The 20,891-nt window shown below is 41.4% G+C and overlaps 1 protein-coding gene across 2 annotated transcripts in view; it reads right to left on the bottom strand.

The window, feature by feature from the left end:
* CLTC (clathrin heavy chain) overlaps positions 1–16,997 on the bottom strand; it is a 49,061-nt gene extending 32,064 nt beyond the window's left edge. The window contains exon 1 of one of the 2 annotated variants that reach the window (XM_075014079.1): positions 16,764–16,997. In XM_075014079.1, the coding sequence (XP_074870180.1) occupies positions 16,764–16,805 (42 nt within the window). In that variant the 5' untranslated portion in view covers positions 16,806–16,997. The remainder of the gene's footprint in view (positions 1–16,763) is intronic. The other variant, XM_075014080.1, reaches the window with a different exon arrangement.
* Positions 16,998–20,891: the final 3,894 nt, after the last annotated feature.

The following is a 20,891-nucleotide window of genomic DNA, read 5'->3' as shown; positions in this document are numbered from 1 at the left end:
ATTAGACAGTGCATCGTTACCAAAGCATATTTTATATTCAAATTTGACACATTAACACATGGTTTGAACTGGGATGGCAATTACATGGCCCATTATAAGGGCTTTTATATACTTTGTTTTATCTGACTCTTGACTCCCCCACCCCACCACTCTTCTGACTTGCCCACCTTGATTATAATTTTTCTGATTTGTCACCTTAGTAACTACTTTTAGTTTATGCCTTAAATATTGAGTCTGTTCTCCTATTGCTATGGTCTGAAGTGGATCTGTCCCACAAAAGCTCACCACTTTAAAGACTAACAAGATAATTTATAAAGTGCTACTGGACTACTTTTTTGTAGTAATTCTAATTGAATGAGAATTGAAGTGCTCAAACATATGGCAGCTCCTTCAAAGGGTTCTTGACTTTAAACCAAAGTGTTTTTTGAATAGTATTCTGGAACTTTGTTAAATTGAAGTAGTGGTGGTTTCTAGTCTCTTATCAGTTATAGTTAGTACAGGCAATACAAAAAAGGCACCACCTTAGCAATCCCATTACAGTTTTCACTTGCATGCACTGATAAGGAGGGTGTATCATATAGGGCCATTTTGTTCAATTTTAGTTTTCCTACAGCACTGTGAAAGGGGTTCATAGAGGCAACTAACCAAAGGGGAGCTGCATTAGAAGGGTAGATGTCTCAAAAGCAATGTTTACAAAGATAATCCATATAATTTAGCACAGTGGTTCTCACAGGGGAGACTTGTACCCTTGGAGTATTTAGCTGTCTTCCAGAATGTATTAATTCACCTACATAACCACTAGCAGAGCCAATACAAGCTAATATTTTATTACTTGTTTAGATGCTATACACCAAAAGTACAATATTTACAGTCCAAATAATTTGGAAATGAGAAGAGTTTATTTCAGTAACTGCACTGTGACATGCTTACCAAAAAACAGTTAGTGAGGCCAAAAAGTTAGGATAACAGATGAATCAGCCACCTGCAAGGGATACAGTAGTCTGGGAAGATTGAAAGCTTCTGATCTAGTGGATCAGGATTGGCATTAAACCCATGGCTTACCCCCAAAACATTTGGCTTCAAGGCAGAGCCATTTAAGTCAGCAGCTCACTTCCTTCATGTTTCCCCTTCCAAAACAACCCATCATTACTTCCCAAAGGAGGAAATTCCTTCTTTGTTCACAAGACCATTGTGAGCTCCAAGGGTTTTGCAGCACCTTCCATATTAGTATTAGGTTCTCTACGTTAACCTGGCCCATTATTAAAATACAGGTTTATATTTGTTCACTTTGTAGCAGAAATAATTTTCTTCTGACCTAAAAGACTAAAAGCTGTTCAATTTTGAACATCTTTTAAAGATATCAGATTTGCCTGTGAAATTCTTACATGAATAGTCTATCAGCTGTAGCCCACATTTTTCCCAACATAAAACTGTGACAGTCAGCTTTTCTATGTGTACATTCATACCTGCACAAATTAAGCTATAGAGTTTCAAAGTCTAGGTCTATTTGAAAAAATCTCACTAAAAAGATACTATCCAACTGGCAACTTCCATCTCACTGCAGTCATTAGTAGTTACTTCTGCCCCAAAAGTGTTGCTTAGTTTTTTGCAGACTGCCTGCAACAGAACTAGGGATCAAATGCATTTAAAGTTGCTGTTTGCTATAGTTTGATCCGTAGCCACTTTACAGATTGGTACAATGGGCATATGGTGACAAATGAAGCAGTTTCCTGAAATATACTTGAACTTTCATTGAAAAATATGAATTGGCTCTGGATTAAGTGTAAATGTCTAGTCTTGTGGGGTGTGATATGCAAAAATGTATAACGTTTCAAGAGTTCGCTGAAGTATGACAGACAAGCGTACACTTCTGGGACAGTGGGCAATGGTTGCCTTAAGAAAGAGAGACACCACTAGTCTAAGGGAATGTAAATGCAAGTTCCCAACCTTTTATTGGTTTCCCCCACCTCTCCCCCAAAAAGCCACCCATCACTTTGATTCTACAGCCTAATGAGAGGAGCACTGTCAGCACATTACCTGTTCCTGGAGTCTCAAGATCAAAAAGACCCAAGCTGTATTTAAAAAAAAGATTAACATTCATAGGTGCACTAGTTCAGAATTCAAGTGGTTATGAATATTGCCACATTAAAAACCCACTTGAGATTTGAATGGCTCAGTTACTAGAGCCCATGTGGGAACTGAGGGGGACTGACCTCTTAAGCTTACTAGCATACATATTCTTTTGGAGAAAAGAAGTGAACACTTCTTGAAACCAGGCATATACTTGCTTATAGAGAACTATGGGGAAAAACTGCTGGCAACTATTCACAGCCATGAAAGAAAAAGCACAGTGCAGGCACAGACCTGTTTCATCAGTCTAGCTTGTTGGGGATGCCAACTTGGACATGGAACTTCAGCTTGAAAAAGAGTGTCCTGGTCTTGAGATACAAGGTAGGTGTTGCCTTTCTTCAGAGAATAAAAAAACCTGGATTCCTGAGTGTACACCCTTGGTAGGCCAGTGAGGGGAACAGAGGCACAGTTGCCCTGAAGTGTGAAACCGGCCATTCTTCTCAGCCAACTCTGGAACTGTGGCAGAAATTGGTACCACTTCTGACCTCAAACCAGGGATTAGTCCAAGCACCACAAGAAGTTGTTCCTGGAAGCTTGGGTCTACTGAAATAACTTGGTCTTTGCAGAGCAAGACAGATTTTCAAGTCTTAAGACCAGCAGCCTTATTTAAATATACTAAGCACTAGGCAAGTAGTCTACAATTAAAAAACTGAGACAGGATAAATCCGATAGGAAGGAGTTAGAGCAGAGCAAAGCAAATCCAATAAAAAGGAAAGAAGTTAAAGTAAACCCTTGAATTATGCAGAGGTTGCACACCTGAATTTTTGTGCAAGTTGAGAGGAAACAAGAGCCAGGCAGCAGCCTGGTTCTCAGCTTTCCTGGGCTTGTAGATGCCTGGGAGCTGACCGGCTCCCCTCCACTTCTTGGGGCCAGGAAACCACTCCTGTCAGATGTGGCATCCTGACTGAAGGCTGCTACCCCAACACAAGCAGTTTCCCTACTTCTGTCCGGGCAGTAGTCATGTTAACATGAGACACACAAACTTGAGTGCCAGTATCTCAAGGTATTTAGCATGGACTAGTGAATGGGCAGCTGACCTCAATCAGTGGCCACACAGCAATTTACATGTTCTGGGGCCAAACACAAAAATAGCCTCAAAGCTGCACTTCCTCACCCCCCCACCCCAGCCCCATGCTCAAACCCCTGGCCACCCCAAACCCAGGATTTACTCAGCTTACAGGAGGAGCTGGAGGTGCTGCCAGGCCACTGTCTGCTCCTCAGCATGGTTCCCTGCAAGCCTCCTACTTCCTTCTTAACCCCACCCACAGCACAGCAGGGGCAGTTCCCCACTCTGTCACACTGCAATAATGGGACTCAATTTAACAGCTGCTCTCTCCTGCCAGCTGTTAAAATCAATTTAATTGAGTTCCATTTCAGCACAGCAGGGCAGGGACTGGGAACCAGAGAAGAGTCAGGTGGCAGTGGTGGGAGCCACAAATGACTCTTTGAAGAGCTACATGTAGCTCAGAGCTCCACAGCTGGCTTAAAAATGGCACCACTACCAGCTCTAAGGGCCAGACTCTGGCCTGTGGGCCACATGTTGGAGGTCTTTAAAAAGCTACTTATGCAAAGTTAGTCTGTTCTACAGGGAACAATTATGAATTTAAAGAAAATCCGGGACTGCAAAGTTGATGTATACCCTTTTTTCCTTTGCTGTACAGAGGGGCTGGTTATGCACCTCCTTTAAGATTCTCTTCCTTACTTTGCATGAGAAGTTCATGTAACCTACCTCCCCGCCCCCCACCCCAAGAAACAAAGCTAGAGAGCAAGGACTATAAATATCCTCAAGCTACTTTCCATCTTACATTTTTTTAGTAAAAGAGAACCTCCTTTTAAAGGTAATGTAACCCCATGTTCTTAACACCTGCATTAATTCAGCTCCAGGATCTGTTTAAAGCTTCACACTTGTAGGTTTAAAAAAAAAACACCCAAAAGAGTCCTGCTTTGCCAAAATGTTGCTTTTGTGTTTCAGCCTTTAGAAAGTCTGAGAGAACACAAAGATACACTACTTCCCTCCTCCATCCTAGCTCTTCACCTAATCAGGACATTTTTCTACTTTGGGGGTATTTGCAGGAGTTGCTTTCTAGCCTCTTAGCTTAGGTTTTAAACTTTAATCTAGCCCTAATTGTTGCTGATAGCCTTGGTAAATTTGAGTCAAGTGTAAGCCAATGCAAAAAAGACAGAGCCTGAAAAATAACAGCTGCTAAGAGATGCAGATTGCTCTCATCTGGTCACTCAGGGCCACCTGAACTACATGGCTGCAACCCTCCAAAAATTCAATATTCTACCAGTCCTATGACCCCAGTGAACACAGTATTTGTGTGTGTGGGGTGGGGGGGAAAACTTTGCTATGGCTAGGCATCAATAATTGTTTTCATCCTCCCTCACCCCCAAGGAGGGGCTGTTTAGCTTCTAGTGCTTACTGCATTGTTCTGTAGATATAGTAAAGGGAGAAAGCAAGACAGAGTCCAAATTACACCCTGTGAATGGGAAGAGCCAGAAATTCATTAGCCCTACCAAGCAGATGAAGTGGATTGATTAATCAAACAAGCTTCCATCACACCACATGTGTAAGCAGACTATTCTATGGGGTGGATAGCTGTACTGGTCCAGCTAAGTAGTAAACTGTTTGGCCAATACCAAAATAAATTCCTTTCGCTAAAGTCAGTCAACAAGTTGTACATACTCAAATTATAGTTATGCAACTGAGTAAGAGGTGCGATTCCATGAAACACACTTCAGTGTCAATTTGCTTTCCAGGTCCTATTGCATCAGAGTTCACAGGGCCTTGCTTTCCATCTGATGGGCAAGTAAGGGAGGAAAAAGTGGGATGCTGTGTCTATAGACCAGAATTAAGGGGGCATGGTAATTAGGGTGTCAGATTGTTAACAAAGTGCTGCAGTACATATGCAGCACTTCATCAAAAATGTCCCCCTGCAGCAACTTCAAAGTGTAAAACTGAAATGCCAGGTTGCATGTAGCTATGGACATTTAGAAGTGCCCGTGCTACATTGAAATCCCTTCACTCCTCAGTGGGGAAACCAAGATAAGGTGTGCAACTTCTAAGTTTCTCTGATAGCCAGTGGAATGCTGAAAACCATCAGTCTATTCAGACTGGAACTTCTAAAAAATTTCTCCCCACAGCTAGAGTGGTACCCCATAAGCAGGAGTTTCTAAACTCACTGGGGACCAAGTTTGGAAAATGGAATAAGTGCATTGTTTACTTTCCCATTTGCAAGCTCTGCAGCCCTGAATATGTAAATATCTTCTATAAACTCCTTTCAAGTCCAGTGGAAAGCTACTGCCATACAACCAATCAGGTTTTCATGGCTTGGCATCTCAACTACCATCCTAGAAGTGTCCTACAGAAAGCAACGAAGCCCATCCTACTGTAAGTGCAAGATGTAGTCTTCTGCTTTCCTACTTCACATCAGTTAGGAGTGGACACTGTCAGAAATTTAGCTACAAGTTATTATCTTACATCTATACTGGAAGCAGCTGTACTAGTCTATAGATGTAGGAACCAACCTCTTCCCCAGCCTAAGCCACTATCCTCTTAGCCAGTAAGACTTACCAAACTCACCTTCTCCTTCAGATTCTGCCAGAGTTCCTAAAGTCTTATACCTACCTCAAACTCCAGTCAAACACTTCAATTTGCTTCAAAGCACCAATGACCCAAGGCTAGGCTAAGCTTATCTCCCTGGGCCACATATGGGATGGGGGGCACCCCTGCCCCCCAAGCCTCAGGGAAGCAGCCAGGTCAGAGAAGCCACAGAGCTCCCTACACCCTTCCTCAAGCCCCAGGTAAGCAGCAGGGGCAGAGCATCAGGGTCACTCCCCTTCCCAAGCCTTGGGGAAGGGAAAGTAGCTAAACTGCTGGCTCCCTCTCTTGCAGGGAGCACATACTGACATACAGTACATGCTCTCTGGCAGACAGCTGTGCCTGTGCAGCAAATATGGGACAATTTGTCCCCTTTATAAAATAAGTTGGGATGCCTTTTTGGTGTCTCAAGTATGGGACCATCCTGCCAAAAAACAGGACAGATTAGCCCTGGGTAGGGTGACAGTCATTTGAAGCTTCCCCCCAGGCAATCCTAATAAATTGGTATCCAGGATATAGCCTTTTAGATTTAAGAGATTTTTCTAGGCTAGCTAGGCATCAAGTGAGTTTACCACATTAACAGCATTCATAATCTGACCACAGTTAGCAAAAAAAATACATTGCTCGGCAATGCCACCAACTTCCGCTCTCAACTCAGATGTGGAATATGTGAGAAGGTTGAGTTAGTTCTTCAGATAGCAAACTCAAAAGCTTCTCTCACCAAAAGTTGGTCCAATATGAAATATTACTTCACCCACCTTGTTTCCAATATCCTGGGACTGACATGATTAAGCACACAGTTAAACTGCATATAGCTCTAAGCTCAGAGTCAGGAAACAGTTCCAGGGACAAATGCTTTGGCTGAGAGTGTCTCACATGTACTGTTTGTGGTAAGTTTAGTTTTGGGTCAGCCCAGAATCCCAGGGCTTTCAAAAATTCTCCATTCATCCAAAAAATACTGTAAAAAGAGACCTAACTGCTGCAAAATCCACTGTTAATCTGAAGGATGAGTTAGGGTAGAACTTGGCTCTGAATGGATGATATCTACTCAACCAGCTTCTGAAAGCTGATCTGAAAGTTTCATCTACTGATCTAAAGAACTTTTGAGCTACAAAGTTCTTCCACCAAAATAAGTTGGTTCATTAAAAGAAAAAAGTTGAATTCACCTCACCTTGTCTTCATGTGTAGTACTGTAGGTGAAGACAGCTTCTCCTGTCAGTGCAATTAATCCTCCTCAAAACAGGGTTATGTTGACCAGAGAAGCTCTACACTGGTTGTTGCCCTATCCCCTCTCATGTGCATGTTAGGTTGGTACAAATTGTGTTGCTCAGGGTGTGAGCAAACACCAAAATAAACTAGTTATACAAAAGACTGCAGACAGAAGCCAGGTCTGCATGAAAGGCACCCAAGAATCTCTTCATTTAAAAAAAAAAAAAAAGCAGCCTCTGGGACAGAGTACCTACCCAAGTCAGTCAGAAATATTCAGTTACTTAGGACAGAAGCTAAAAAATCTTCAGTGAAAATACAGATCAGGATTTAAAAAGTTGCAATTCAGAACTTGTTTAAGTTCAAGACAGTTTCCAATGCAGTATACCTTGTGCATCCATGCTAGTAGGTGCAGAGTGCCTACCCAAATTACAAGACATGTGAGACAAGACAGGTGAGGTAATTTCTTCTGGGATCTGCTTCTATTGGTGAAACACAATGTTTTACATTTACAAGAGCTCCTGTGGTATACAAATGGTGTTAATTTTATTACTATTAGAAAACAATGTCAGTGACACTATCCCTTTATATTAAACCCCTGCCGGTCATTAACACTGATGTTTATCTACAATATAAAGCTTATTTCAGTGTTTCCCAAACTAAAAATTTGGGCATAGAACACTTTTGGCCTTGGAATATGTTGACATAATATGTACATGCTGGTGGGGGTGAGTGAAGGGTTTCATACTGAGAAATTGCTGGGTATAATGCTCAGAGTTGATTTACAAGTTTAGAAGTCTTGTTTTACAAGCAAAAAAAATAACCTGAACAACTAATGTCCTGACAACTATACTATTGCTAGCCATCCTAAGTATTAACTAAATTACAACCCCACAGTAAGTCAATGTAACAGCTGAAAAAATGGTTAGTGTTATTTTGTATAAAGTTTTTTTTTGAAGCTTAAACATTTCAGAAGATGCAAAACTAGGATTGGAAAAAAGTTTTCCAGTAGTTTTCTGTAAAAACTAACATTTGACAGTTTAATGGGAACAGTGTTTTTGCATCTTTTGATCACAAATCTGATTACATTAGTTGGATCCTCATATCAAGTGCAACATCACATGATTTCTGTGAACATGAACTTAACAGAATCCAAATCAACACTGATTTGGTAGGAGTCACAAAAGCTATCATGAATGTGTTATAAAGTATATCTGCAATCTAGATACTACTCAAATGCCTTAGCATTTTGATGCACAATTTCGTATTTTAGAAGGAAAATTATTGCTTGTCAAGATTTTCACAGAACTATTCATATCATGCAGACCACCAGTATTCCACAGAACAGTTTGGGAAATGGTGGCTTATTCAATTAATGACTAATGTACTTAAATTGCCTCGTGGTTAAAGATTCCTGTCAATAATACACACTGAAACTTAACCTAATGTTATAAGCAACTCTGGCGATTTCATGTACGTTTACCTGCATGGCGGGGGGGGGGGGGGGGGATGACCCTGAAGCTGAACAAAGTATTCTTACAGCAACTGAGAAAGGGTATTTAAAATATTACAAAATTCCGGTTGCAAAACAAAACAAAACCAAACCAAAAAAAAAAAAGTGTTGACAGATAAATGCTTCCCACTGGTGTCCTCTTAGTCATTAACTTAATGCAAGGGTAACTTTCAGTATTTTTTCAGCTTCTGAATTTAAGTACTACTTGCTACATTGGCAGACTCAAATCTGTTTGTTTTATGGCATCCATGGTGAAGAATTAGAAAGTTCAGCCTAAAATTTACTAGCTTCAGAAATTAAGTTGGACAGGGTAAAAGCAGTTCACAACTTAAACTTTACAGGGATATCTTGGCAACTGACAATAAAACCAAAAAAAGAAGCGTTTCATTAGCCACAGAAAGTTTGGCTACAGAACAGCAGTTGGTGTTGCCTAATCTGAAATGAAGTTTAAGTTTTCCATTCGAGAACTGAAGGTTGGCATCTTCAACTAAACCGCATGGTGCATCTAAAACCATTCATTTTTAGAACCCAAAAAAAAGCAAGCAGTAAAGCAGCACTTTACAAACAAAATTATTAGGTGAGCTTTTGTGGGACAGCCCCACTTTGGACCATAACCATTTAGATTGTGGCTTCATCTAAAAGCACTACTGTAAGCAGAGCCACCACTGTAGTATTTCACATTTAGGTACTAGGACAGCCTTTACTGTCATGTACAAGAGATCTTGAGTGATTTACCTTAAAAAGTACACCCCACTTGTTAGCATAGCTAATGTATAAACCTGCTGACATCAGTAACTGTTGCATCCTTCCTGGGAAGTCTTATGACAGAATTTGCTGAGCTATCACCAAACTTTATCCCCTTCCCCATGCATAAAAAAGCTGAAAATGCACTATTTCCTAGCTTTACTACTGAACAACAGGATATAAGCTATTGTTATAGTTGAGAACTTCATCTCCTCCCCCACCCCCAAAATAAAAGCAAAACCTAGTTTATTTATAAGGCTAGGAAGCCAAACAGCCCTGGAAATGGAAAGATTAACCATGTGTTTTATGAAGGTTAGGAAAACTATTAAGTCTTAAGGGAACAGTTACCCTAGTTAATCTGTTTCATACAGCCAATTCACAATCAATTCAACCACAACACTGAAAATACAGGGGGCATGATTAAGGAAGCATTACTGGTGCTGGCACTGACTTAACTAGCACTGCCCAAGGTCAGTGTTTCAGCTGGTCCCTTTTTACCTTACAGAATGTTTAGCTAGCTACAGGGGCATCAGCCAGATCATAGCTTTGGAGCTATTCTTGCTTTAAAAAGGGTTTGATGCTATACTATTACTACACAGTAAAACTGCTTTTGACTTGCATGAAAGCATAATGCCACATTTTCCAAACCCACCACTGTGACCTACATGTTTTAAGGTTTATTCATATAGCTAAACAGTGCTACGTTGCATTTGCTGCTTCTGCACTAAAAACTGCATTTGAGCATGTTATTTAATAAAGACTCAATTTTTGAAGTCTTAAGAGCACTCACAGAAAGCTTTGACTTACCACATTCTCTTGCACTGGGATATCTGGGCGTTGACTTTGCAAATCAGACCTCAAACTAATTCATGTAAAGACTCAAAGAACTGGGATGAGATACCCAAGAAAGTAGGTTGCAGTAGCTAGAAAGCTAAATATTTAAAGCATTATAGGCTAGATTCTAACAGTGTAGTAACAGCTGGAGTAGCCATTTACATGATTCAGCTCTATCCTTGTCACTTTCAAGGCTCCCTGAAGTCCACAGGCAAGGATTACAAGCTTCAGATCCTAAATAAAGTGACAGAATGGGAAATGAAAGTCAAGATCCAGCTCATGCTACTAGACCAATTGTCACTGAAGTTGTGGAAGTGAATCACTGTGCAAAGCACAATAGCAAGAACAGAAAAGGACATGAACTGCTGTTGAAATGCAGCTTCTTTAGTATAAGCAACAGGCATAGGTCATTTGAAATTCACATAAGTGCACCTAGACACACAACTAAACTTGCACCTCTACTGCCCAACTTCCCATCTGAAAGAATCCACACTGATATGCAGCTGGCAAGCAAGACTTACTGGACATTGGGTTTTGCTACACTCCACTATAAAGCAGTTTACACTATTGAGATTAGACTATACAAAGCTTACTGTCCAACAGGCATTCTGAAATTTGTCAACTCATTGCACCACAGCAGAAGCTTGCCAGCACTTAGGCTCTAGATTTTGGTGCTAAGTACAGCAGGTGGCTTTGGAAGCAGATGAAGTAATGAAAGCCGGGGGGGGGGGGGGAAAAATAACCCTCCCCCCCCATGTTCAATTAGTCATTTGACTTATTTTGGGGAAAAATAAAGTTAAGATTCATACTAATCCAGTGTTGGACAGCCAAGCCAGCTTTGAGTGATTTTTGGGACAAGTGTTATAATTTTGAAAGTGACTACAAAAGTTATTAGGTAGGGATCTTCAGTTCCAATTATGTTTTTAAAATACCACATCTTAAGAGTCTGTTCCATTTTGCAGCCAACAGACTGAACACTAAAACTGGAAGTGACACAGTTCAAACCCAGTCCCCTGCCCTCACAGCATGAGCCAACAATCTGACCATCCCTAATGGATGTCTATCTAGCATGTTCTTAAATCTCTCTGGTGATGGAGATCCCATGGCCTCCTTAGGCAATCTATTTCAGTGTTTTGCCTAATGTCCAACCTAAACCTCTCTTGCTGCAGGTTAAGCCCATTGCTTCTTATCCTATCCTCAGGAGGCCAAGGAGAATAGTTCCTCCCTCCTCCTTGAAACCACCTTTTAGGTACCTGAAAACCACAATCACGTCCCCTAAGGCCTCTGTTCTCTAAGCTAAAGAAGTGCAGTTCTTTCAATCTTTGCTCATAGCTCATGTTCTCCATACCTTTAATCAGTCTTGTGTATCTTCAATTTATATATTACCTAACATGTCCTAGAACTGGAAGGAACCTAAGGGGGTCATCTAGTTGAGTCCCCTACCCTCTTGGCAAGGCCAAGCACCCTCCCCCTGACATCTGCCCCAATCCCTAAATTGCCTCCTCAAGGACTGAACTCACAACCCTGGGTTTAGTGGGCCAATGCTCAAACCACTGAGCTATCCTTCCCCCGCTTCTGCAGGCCTTCTCCCATTTCTCCCCATCTTTCTTGAGGTACACTAGGACACCTAGATCCCTTTCTGCAGTACTCCTTCCTAGACAGCCTCTTCCCATTCTGTATGAAATGCTGTTCCTCTCAACGTGGAGTACTCTGCATTTTCCTTATTAAGCTTGCTATTTATCTCAAACCATTAGCCAGACCAACAGAATATATTATAGTGTCCTCATTTAACTAGTCAGTTAAATTACTTGACAGTAGCTGGATCAATGGCTTAAAAGGACTCCATACATAAAAATGAACAGTAAGCTTGTTAAAATAGTCTACTTACTAACCATAAGTCTCTTGGGCCCAGTAATTGTGAATAAGATATTTAAATTATGACGATGTCAATCATCCTCCAAGATTGGACTGTTAGTACTCAAAACTTCAGCCTTAATACGATTATCCCAGCAAGCCATTTAAGATATTGGGTTAGTAACGTAAAGGAATATTCATCAAGAAAGGTTTAAGTATTTCACTTTCCCTTGTAGGCAGCATATGTTTTCAGAGAGGAACTGATGCAGTTACTAACAAGGGCACAGGTCATTTAAGGAAACTTTGCTCGATTCTGACAGTGTGTTGGGGACAAACATTTAACATCTCCCTCTCCATGCAGCCACTCTAGATCAGTTAAACCTCACTGACTACATGACTTGAAGACTGACTATACTTGTTTTTACTCTGCAAAGACGACTAGGCAGAGTTTTGACAATTAGATTTTAGATTAAGATACAGCATATTTCTAATACTTCATTAGAAAACAAGTCTTGCTACTGCAGCTATTAATCTTGACACTAAGAGAAGCAGGCTGATATATAGTAGAATCATGCTAATTCAATCTCAGTAAAATACCCTGTCTGCAGTATTACTAATTGTGTATAAATTCACACTAAGTTCATAACACAATTTGATCAGCGATAAATACCAGGGTCATTTAAAGACCAATTCCTACTGAATTATTGCTGGTTGCTAAACCACTGACCCAGCTAGAAAACAGAATTACTGTCAGAACATGCTTCGATGAATTGCCAGACACCAGTGGGCAGGTGCTGCAGTACAGAAAGATCTAAAGACCAAAAAACAAAGCACTGTTCCTTTGTCTCTTCAGAATTCAGGACTCAATTTTATTATCTAAAAACAAACATAAGTACCTTGCTTAATATTCCTCTAAAGTATTTTTAGTTAAAGAGCACACAAGTTAAGCTGTACACTTTAAAATGCACATGAAGTTATTTCAGCTCTGAGATCACAGTACTAGTTCTAAAGGAGAACACACACATGCTCCCAGTAATTGCAGAAATTTTTTAAATTTAGTATGAGCTGTTATTCGGGACAGTCTTCTCTGAGAGGAAGTGACCCCAATACACAAGCCTTTGTGAGATGTTTTAAAGCATCATTGTTAGTAAACCTACTGCTATGGAGTTACTACAGATCCAGATTAGGGAAGGGAGGCATTAATATTACTCTTTGCACATTAAGCTAGCATTAGCACCAAGATTTTCAGAGTTGAAGTAAAGGGCTTCACCTTCATTTAATGTGCACAATATTTTGAGTACAGACCTCTTCTGAAAGATTTGGTCCTAGCTATCAAATGCTTGTTCAATCATCCACATGATTTTAATTACAAATAGTCTCCAAAAGAGAAAAAAACAAACAGCTTTTAGTCAAAAAGTCAGGAACAGCTTGATGGGGAGGATTTCAATAGTTGCAACAGTGTAGGAACACAGGATTTTTAACCTGCTCAATTGAAAGCCTTAGGATTTATACTGACTCAGCATTATGCCTTATTTCAGTGGTTTACTCTATATACACCATACATTAGTTCATTTGTAAAGAAAATGTATCCTTACTTCACTATTGGGCAGACAATTGGATGGCCCTCCACAAGAGCTCCAGGGACAGAGCTAGGAAGAATCCTGCTGCATGCTGAATAGTGACAGAGATAGGTGTGTTAGTCTGTATTCTAAAAGCAGCCCAGTAGCACTTAGACTGAAAATAATTTATTAGGTGATGAGCTTTTGTGGGACAGACCCACTGCTACACAAAACAATGTTTGACTTTTGGTTTCTACACTTGAACACATTGGGCATTCAAGCAGTTAGTAAAACAAATGCTTAGGCTTTGGAAACCTCTTAAGTTAGTGTTTGCCATCTGGTACATCCAGTCTCAACAATGGATATTAACATTGAGCTGTTTGAGAACGTACACATGGGAAGCTGTTTACTGATTAGTTTTTGCATCCATAACAAGAGCTTCATTTTGAAATATGTACTCCCAGAAAGTCAAGTTTATAGTGTATTGTCTGGTTTGTGTGTAGTAGCCTCCAAATGATGTTTAGCTTCCAAAAAAGACACACTTATTCCTTTGCCTTCTGAGGCAGTCCATTGTAATCAATGGCTGCTTTCTGGTGTGGATGAGACAAGGCCATTTTACTTTTTAGAGATTATTTAATGAGACTCAATCTGAACATTTACCACATTGATCTTTAGATATGGCTGAATCTACTTTGTTAGTTATTTGGGTGATGGTTGTTCTAGCTAGATCCATGGTCCCAGAGACCACAGAAGGCAGGTACGCCATACATTTTAAAGCGTCACACATGTATGTGTAGCAAGCACAGGTATGGAAGTTAATCCCATGAAGAAGTCAGCAGCCAGGACACATGGGGCTGCCTCCCTCCACCCCAGGAGGAAGTCAGCTGCCCCGCTGTATACTCTGAGCCCTGCCATCCCCTCCACTGAGCTTCCCCTGGCCTCGGTCCTATGATTTCCTGTGAGTGCACAAATATAATTTACAAGAATTATAGGAGCTGTCAGATCATGAGATAGTCTAAAGATCGACCCCATCCTTAAATAGAGTTACTAGTTCAACTCCAGAGTAGGATATTGTCATGAAACCCAGTTAAGAGTTCTTACTTAAATGAAATCTTGTTCATGTTGTCATATTAGTATGATAGTGGGTCACATGACTAGCTTGAATTTTTAAATATGATTTAGGGCCATTTTCCACAGTAGCTTAAAATAGCTAGCACATACAAGAAAGTTATTCCAATTGGTTTTTGTTTAGTCCTTCCTATATATTGAGTTTGAACCAATGCAATCATTTACTGTCACACTTATTAGAAATACAATTCTATTATCAAAGAAATTTAAGTTAGCATAAAACTTGAAGGGACACTCAAGCATCAAGTGGTACTTTGACTTAACCAGGTCAACCTTATGGACAAAGTTATTTCCCCCCCCACCCCCACCATAGATTTAAGAAGAAAAACCAAAAGTAGTTCTCAGCTTGTTCACTTGGAATGTGAGTGCACTTTATCTAATCTGTTTCATTGCTCCCCATTGGTGTTTTTTGCTGGGTAAGATGATTTTCACATAGGAAAGTGACTAAAATCCCAAACAGGACTCTGGAGACAATTCTTTAAATGGTAGGGCATCAGCTGACAGTGTTCTTTTCAAAAGGTAACTAGAATGGAAATGTGTACTCAGCCAAAACCAGACCTCAGAGGCTTCAAATTAAGTGGCATGGATCTTCCTATACCCCTCAACTAGAGCATACAAGCTGCTATCAACTTAAGGAGCATCTCAGCTATGGAGGATGATTCCCCAACACATACATACACACAAAAAAATAAATCCACCTTCAGAAAGCTAGTAATAAAGCAAAGATGGTAGCTGAGTAACCAGGAAGAGAAAGAGCACCATACAAGGCAAGTCTCCAAGCCATTTTGTTCAATAGTTTAATTTTGTATCATAAAGACAAATCACTGCACAATAAGTGTTGCGGGGTGAAGACAGACTTCTATTACAACAGGATTCCCTGATGGCCTTTTTTTCCTTAAATTACTAAATCTGAGTTTTCAGCATCAGCCCACATGCTAAACTTCATTGGATTAGCATGCATCATGTTTTAGCTGTAGCACATTTAATTTGTTTTGAAAAATATGAAATTCATTAACCCTGCTAGATTTGAAGGCCACTTTTTAAGCACTTTCACATTATTATTATTTTATAAGCGTAACTTCAGATGCTGGATTTCCATCAGAGATGATTTTACACATTTCACTAACAAGGAAAAAACTATAGCCTATATATTTTATTGGTCTACAATGCCAGATATATACTGCAGTCACTTCCATGTCATTGCAAATTACAGGATTTCTCCTGGCCTGGGGTTAGACTGTAGTGCATGGAAATAAGATTAATGCACTAATGCAATAACCTTACCAAACCATCACCACTACATTAAGATCACTTGTATTACTGTCTATTTAGATAGAAGATGTACATAGCAAAGTTTACTGTTAAAACAGCATTATGGCATCCATTTTGTAGCGCTCCTTCAAAACAAGATTTTAGCCTTTTCACTTGGTTTTAGCTTCAAGAGACTGGAAAGAGGAACTAAGGCACACAGTTTCTCAGTTTACTCCTCCCACAACACTGCACCGCCCAGCAGATACTACTGTAGGCCTAGGCCTAGACCCAGCCTCGCCCACACAACAGGCTGAAGTACATCACTTCACAGGAGGACAGAATCGAAGTAAGGAGGAAACTGACTGCTCCGTTTCTATGGCGTCTTTAGAGTCCAAGGGGCAGCCTGTGCTTAAGGATGTTTTTATGACACTGAAACGCATACAGTATGATAAAAAACACAACCACACACGAGGGCCAGCGAGAAACCTATTTCAGGGAGTGCTTCGCCCCCCACCCGCTAAAGGGCTGAGCGGAGAGAAGACACAGGGCAGATTCAGCCTCCCGGTGCGCCAAGACAGCCAGTCCTCGCACAAGGGGGCAGTCCAAGCAGCTGTGTAGTAATGCCACACACGCTCCAGGGAAAGGGCCCCAGAGTTGCCAGTGCCAGAAGAAAGGCGGACTCTGCTCGCCAGGGGTAGGTGAGCAGCGTCCCCGGGCAGCAGCCCTCCCACGCTCCTCTCGCGGCAGGTGCGCCGGCCAGCGGCGCGAGGTACTGAGGCGTGGGGGAGGAGGCACGTCCCTCCCTTGACAGGAGCAGGGGAAGCCCCATAGACTGGGCACCTCCCGCTCCCACCGCTACCCCGCAAGGAGAAATTGAGCCATGGGATACCCCGCCCTCCCCACACCCGCCGCGCCCCCGTCGCTCAGCGCCTCAGCCGCTTACCTGGAGATGCTCCTGGAACCGGATGGGCAGAATCTGAGCCATGGCGGCGGCTGGCAGGTCTCCAGCCCGAGAGCGCACCGGGGCTGTCTCCTCAGGGGTGCTGGGATGAAGAGAGGCCGGGGCGCGGAGCCGCAATGGCGGAATTGGCCGGGAAGGGAGAGAGCCGTTCGATCCGGAAACGGCCCCCGCCAGCGGAGCGATACACAAACTGAGACAGCAACCGCCTCCTCACCTGCCGGGACCCCGCATTAACAGGGCCGGGCGGGCGGAAGAATCCTGAGGTTGACGGTGAAGAGACTCCGAAGTGTCCAATGGGGACGGCGGAAGGATCCCTCTAGCGGAAGGAACTATTTCACTCATCACTCATCCCTCCCCCGGCCTTTTTTTTTTCTGCCACATCATGCGACTGGGGTGCTGTGGCGTCATTTCCGTTCCGCGCTCCAAGGCGGGTTCCCTGCTCACGTGGTGGGGGAGCCACAGAGCAAGGTGACCACCGAGCTGGGGAATACCACCATCGGTGACCACAGCGCCCCATTCCAGGTCTTTCTCGAGACCTTGCAATGGCCAGGTTCTTTAGGTTACTGACTTGTGGCAGGCGCCGGGGACTCCAAGAGCTTGGTTCTAATCCTGGTTCTACTGCTACTCTAAACATCCATGACCTTGGACTGTGCCTCATAAGGGGGCTCTGATATATCTGAGGTACGATCCCGCTGCCACTGAAGTTTGTGAGATGAGCTGGAATTTAAGACTTTCTTGTAATAATTCCCTGGACAGTGTATTTTTACTCTGCAGTGTAGAAGAGAGCCAGGCTGTCCTTACCCATATGCAGCGGTGTACCGCCCCCTCCCCCATTTGGGGCACCACAGACTCTTAGTATCCACCCATCTGCCTCTTCTCATCCCTCTTCTGTGGCTCTGGTCCTCCCAAAAGGATCTTGTGAACTTGAAACTGAAAAAGCCTGTCTGATCTCTTAGCACAACACTGCACATGTGAAAGAGCCATTTAACAGGGCAAACCCAGGTACGTGAATAAGTGGGTCTTTACCCGTGAAAGCTTATGCTCCAAAATATGTTAGACTATACAGTGCCACAGGACTTCTTGTTGTTTTTGCAGATACAGGTTAATACAGCTTCCTCTCTGCTACAGGTATATATTGTCAGTTTCTGAATTTATTGATAGTCTACAGGACTTTAGTTTAAAATCTTTAAAAATACTTAAGTGGTGTCTTATTGAAGATTATAAAATTACTTCTCTACAAAATCACACACACCACTTCAGCTGCCATCAGGCACAGGGGCACTAGTTTAGTAGTACTGCATGGGGTTCCATACATCCTAAGGAAGACCCTAGGAAGGGCAGCATATATGCATCTGAAGGCAACAGGAAGCCACATCATCCTATATTGTGCAAAACCCTACACTATTGCTATGAGTCAGGCCTATGCAAAACCCTGTACTATGCCAACTGTTGTTCAAAACCTGTGAGTCCGGCCCCAGATCAGAGAGGCTGAAAATGGGCATTTAAAAAAAAATAGTAGTTTGGATTCTTTATTTGCTGAATGTTTAACATTTAGGATTCATATTTTTAAGATTTTTAATCAGGCATGAGAGTTAACAATATACATATTTTTAATGGAAACTGAGATTCTCATATAAGCACATATCTCCATAATAAAACACCAGCCATCAGGCTAATTGGCAATACCAGTGGAGGCGTTACCATACTGGCTAGCACCATATCCTGTCCCAAACAGTGACCAGTAACAGAAATTCAGGGAGAATATATAAAACAGTATAAATTTTGCAAGCACCACCTGTTTTCCCTTCCATGGTGAGAAGTTTAAGGTCACTCTGGGCATGGTGTGGTATCCCTGACCATCTTGTCTAATCACTGAACTTCTCCTCCCTGAATGTACCTAGTTCTTCTTTGCATTCAATTATACCTATGCACATTTAAAAAACACAAACAAATAAAAAAAAAAACAGCACATGGCACTGAAGTCCAGGGATTAACTGAGCATTATGTGAAAATGTACTTTTTCTTGTTCCTATTAAACTTGCTGTGTTATTATTATTATTATTATCATTATTATTATTTTCATTGATGACCAGTGCTTTGTGTAACATGGAAAAGGGTGAACTCAGGACTGCTTGTTATTTGTAAAGATTTCCCTGTTCATTTTGTCTACACCATTCTGGATTTGTAGATGTTATATTGCCCTTTAGTCATCTTTTTTCCTAGCCTTAATTGATTTAGTTTCTTCTGATGAATAGCCTTAATCTATTTAGTTCCTGCTCATGTAAAACTGTTCTAACCCTTGATCATCTTTGCAGCCTCTCTCTGTAGTTTCCCCTTACCTGCCCAAAATTTAACCCTTCCCACCTTAATCCTTTATGCAAAGGTCAATCACAATTTAAAAATGAGACTATATATAATGGTTTGCAGGCCAACAAACTACCCGAGCTTGGCTCCTTTCATACACCTGAAAACAAACACAGAAGAGAAACTGCATTCCTAGTGTAACCCCCCAATGCAACAAGTGGCAGCTTCAAGGAAAAACAAGACCCAAATAGTCAGAAGTCCAGAATGTTCAGTTTAACAAACTACAATAAACTCTTTCATATCCAACAGCCCCAGGACTGGGAGGTTGCCAGATATTCAAGTATTCTGGATAACAAAGAGGTATACCTAGCAATGCATAATACTAAGAAAAACAAGTTTAGATATTAAGAAACAAACAAAAATGTATGCAGAGTACTTTATTTACCATCATCAGTACAGTATTTGCTGTATTTATTTGTATTTACTTTCACCATACTGTACTTATGGAAAACATAACTAAAATTTACTTATGCTTAAAATGCTGGTTATTTGAGAATTCCAGATGATAGAATGCCAGCTATGAAAGAGTTTATTGTGTTGCGATTTTATCATGAGACTTGCAATATTTAATATTTGTACTAAAATTGCAGCTCAAGCAATCATGTAATTGCATGAGAATATTTTTTTCTTTTTTAATTTTAATTTCCACACCTCATGGTTGCAGGGAAAATAACCTTGAAACATCTTAATCCTGGAGGCTCGAATCCAAAAGGCAATTTTAAAAGAAAAACAGTCTAAAATTGTATTTTCATTCTTCTATTTTTAAGAAGGGCTAACTCCTTCTTTTTTAACATTTGGCGTTGGTAATAATGAACCCTGCATTGTTATGAGATTTAGCTAATGAATGAGTGTAAAGTACTTTAAGATCCTTGGGCGACTGCCACTGCTACACATACACAGAGTGTTAGTTCTGGACACTGGGTATATTGTAGTGACCATATAGCAGCTTCCCTGTCCAAAAATCAGAACTAGTTGTAAGCCCTTGTGCAGCCCTACATAAAAGAAAACATGCAAAGTACCAACTAGTACCCATCTTGTGCACATGATAATTCACAACTCCTCTTTCCTATCTCTTGTAAACTTCTCAAATGATGACTACCACACTTCAACTCTCCCTTCCCTCCTGCCCTCCCAAATATTGATGGCAATGTAAGGAGGTTGAGAAAAAAATAAATCCAACTGAAAAAGCAAGCTAGACACCAGAACAAGTTCATTGTGTTTGTCATGTTATGTCAGTGCAGGTCAGGGCTTCTGGGTGTACAGTGAGCAGAGGTCTAGCCTTTAGGCTAGATTCATCAATGTTCTCCTACATTAAAACACCTACCTCCTAGGGGCCCTGCTCTTAGTGGAATTCAGTCCTGAGTTAAGCACACAGGCTCCCCTTGTGTTGCATGGAAAGAATTAGGCACCTATGAACATGATTCCCAGAGGCCAACAAGCTGAGCAAGGAGCCATCTCCACTAGCCAGAAGTGGAATGCAGATGAAAGGCATGTGGAGCTTGGGCCAAGCTCCTCAAAAGGTTTGTTTGTGCCTAACTCCCATTGTTCTAGGCCTTCAGCAGCTGACTGAGGAGCGGGCTGAAGGAAGATGCCTCCTTCTGCTTGGGATTCTCATCCATGAAGCCTATTCTGGAGTTAGAGGCTTGTCAGCTTGGTCATCCATTTTTCATTAAGGGCTAAGAGAAGTAGGAGACCCAGATTCAAATCCTTATTCTCTCTAAAGTAGAGCAGAAGCTTGAACTTGTC

This window comes from Carettochelys insculpta, chromosome 19 (assembly GCF_033958435.1).
Source record: "Carettochelys insculpta isolate YL-2023 chromosome 19, ASM3395843v1, whole genome shotgun sequence".
In the NCBI taxonomy this organism is placed as follows: domain Eukaryota; kingdom Metazoa; phylum Chordata; order Testudines; family Carettochelyidae; genus Carettochelys; species Carettochelys insculpta.
Note: the sequence above shows the minus strand (reverse complement) of the source record. Positions and strands in the feature narration are given on the sequence as shown.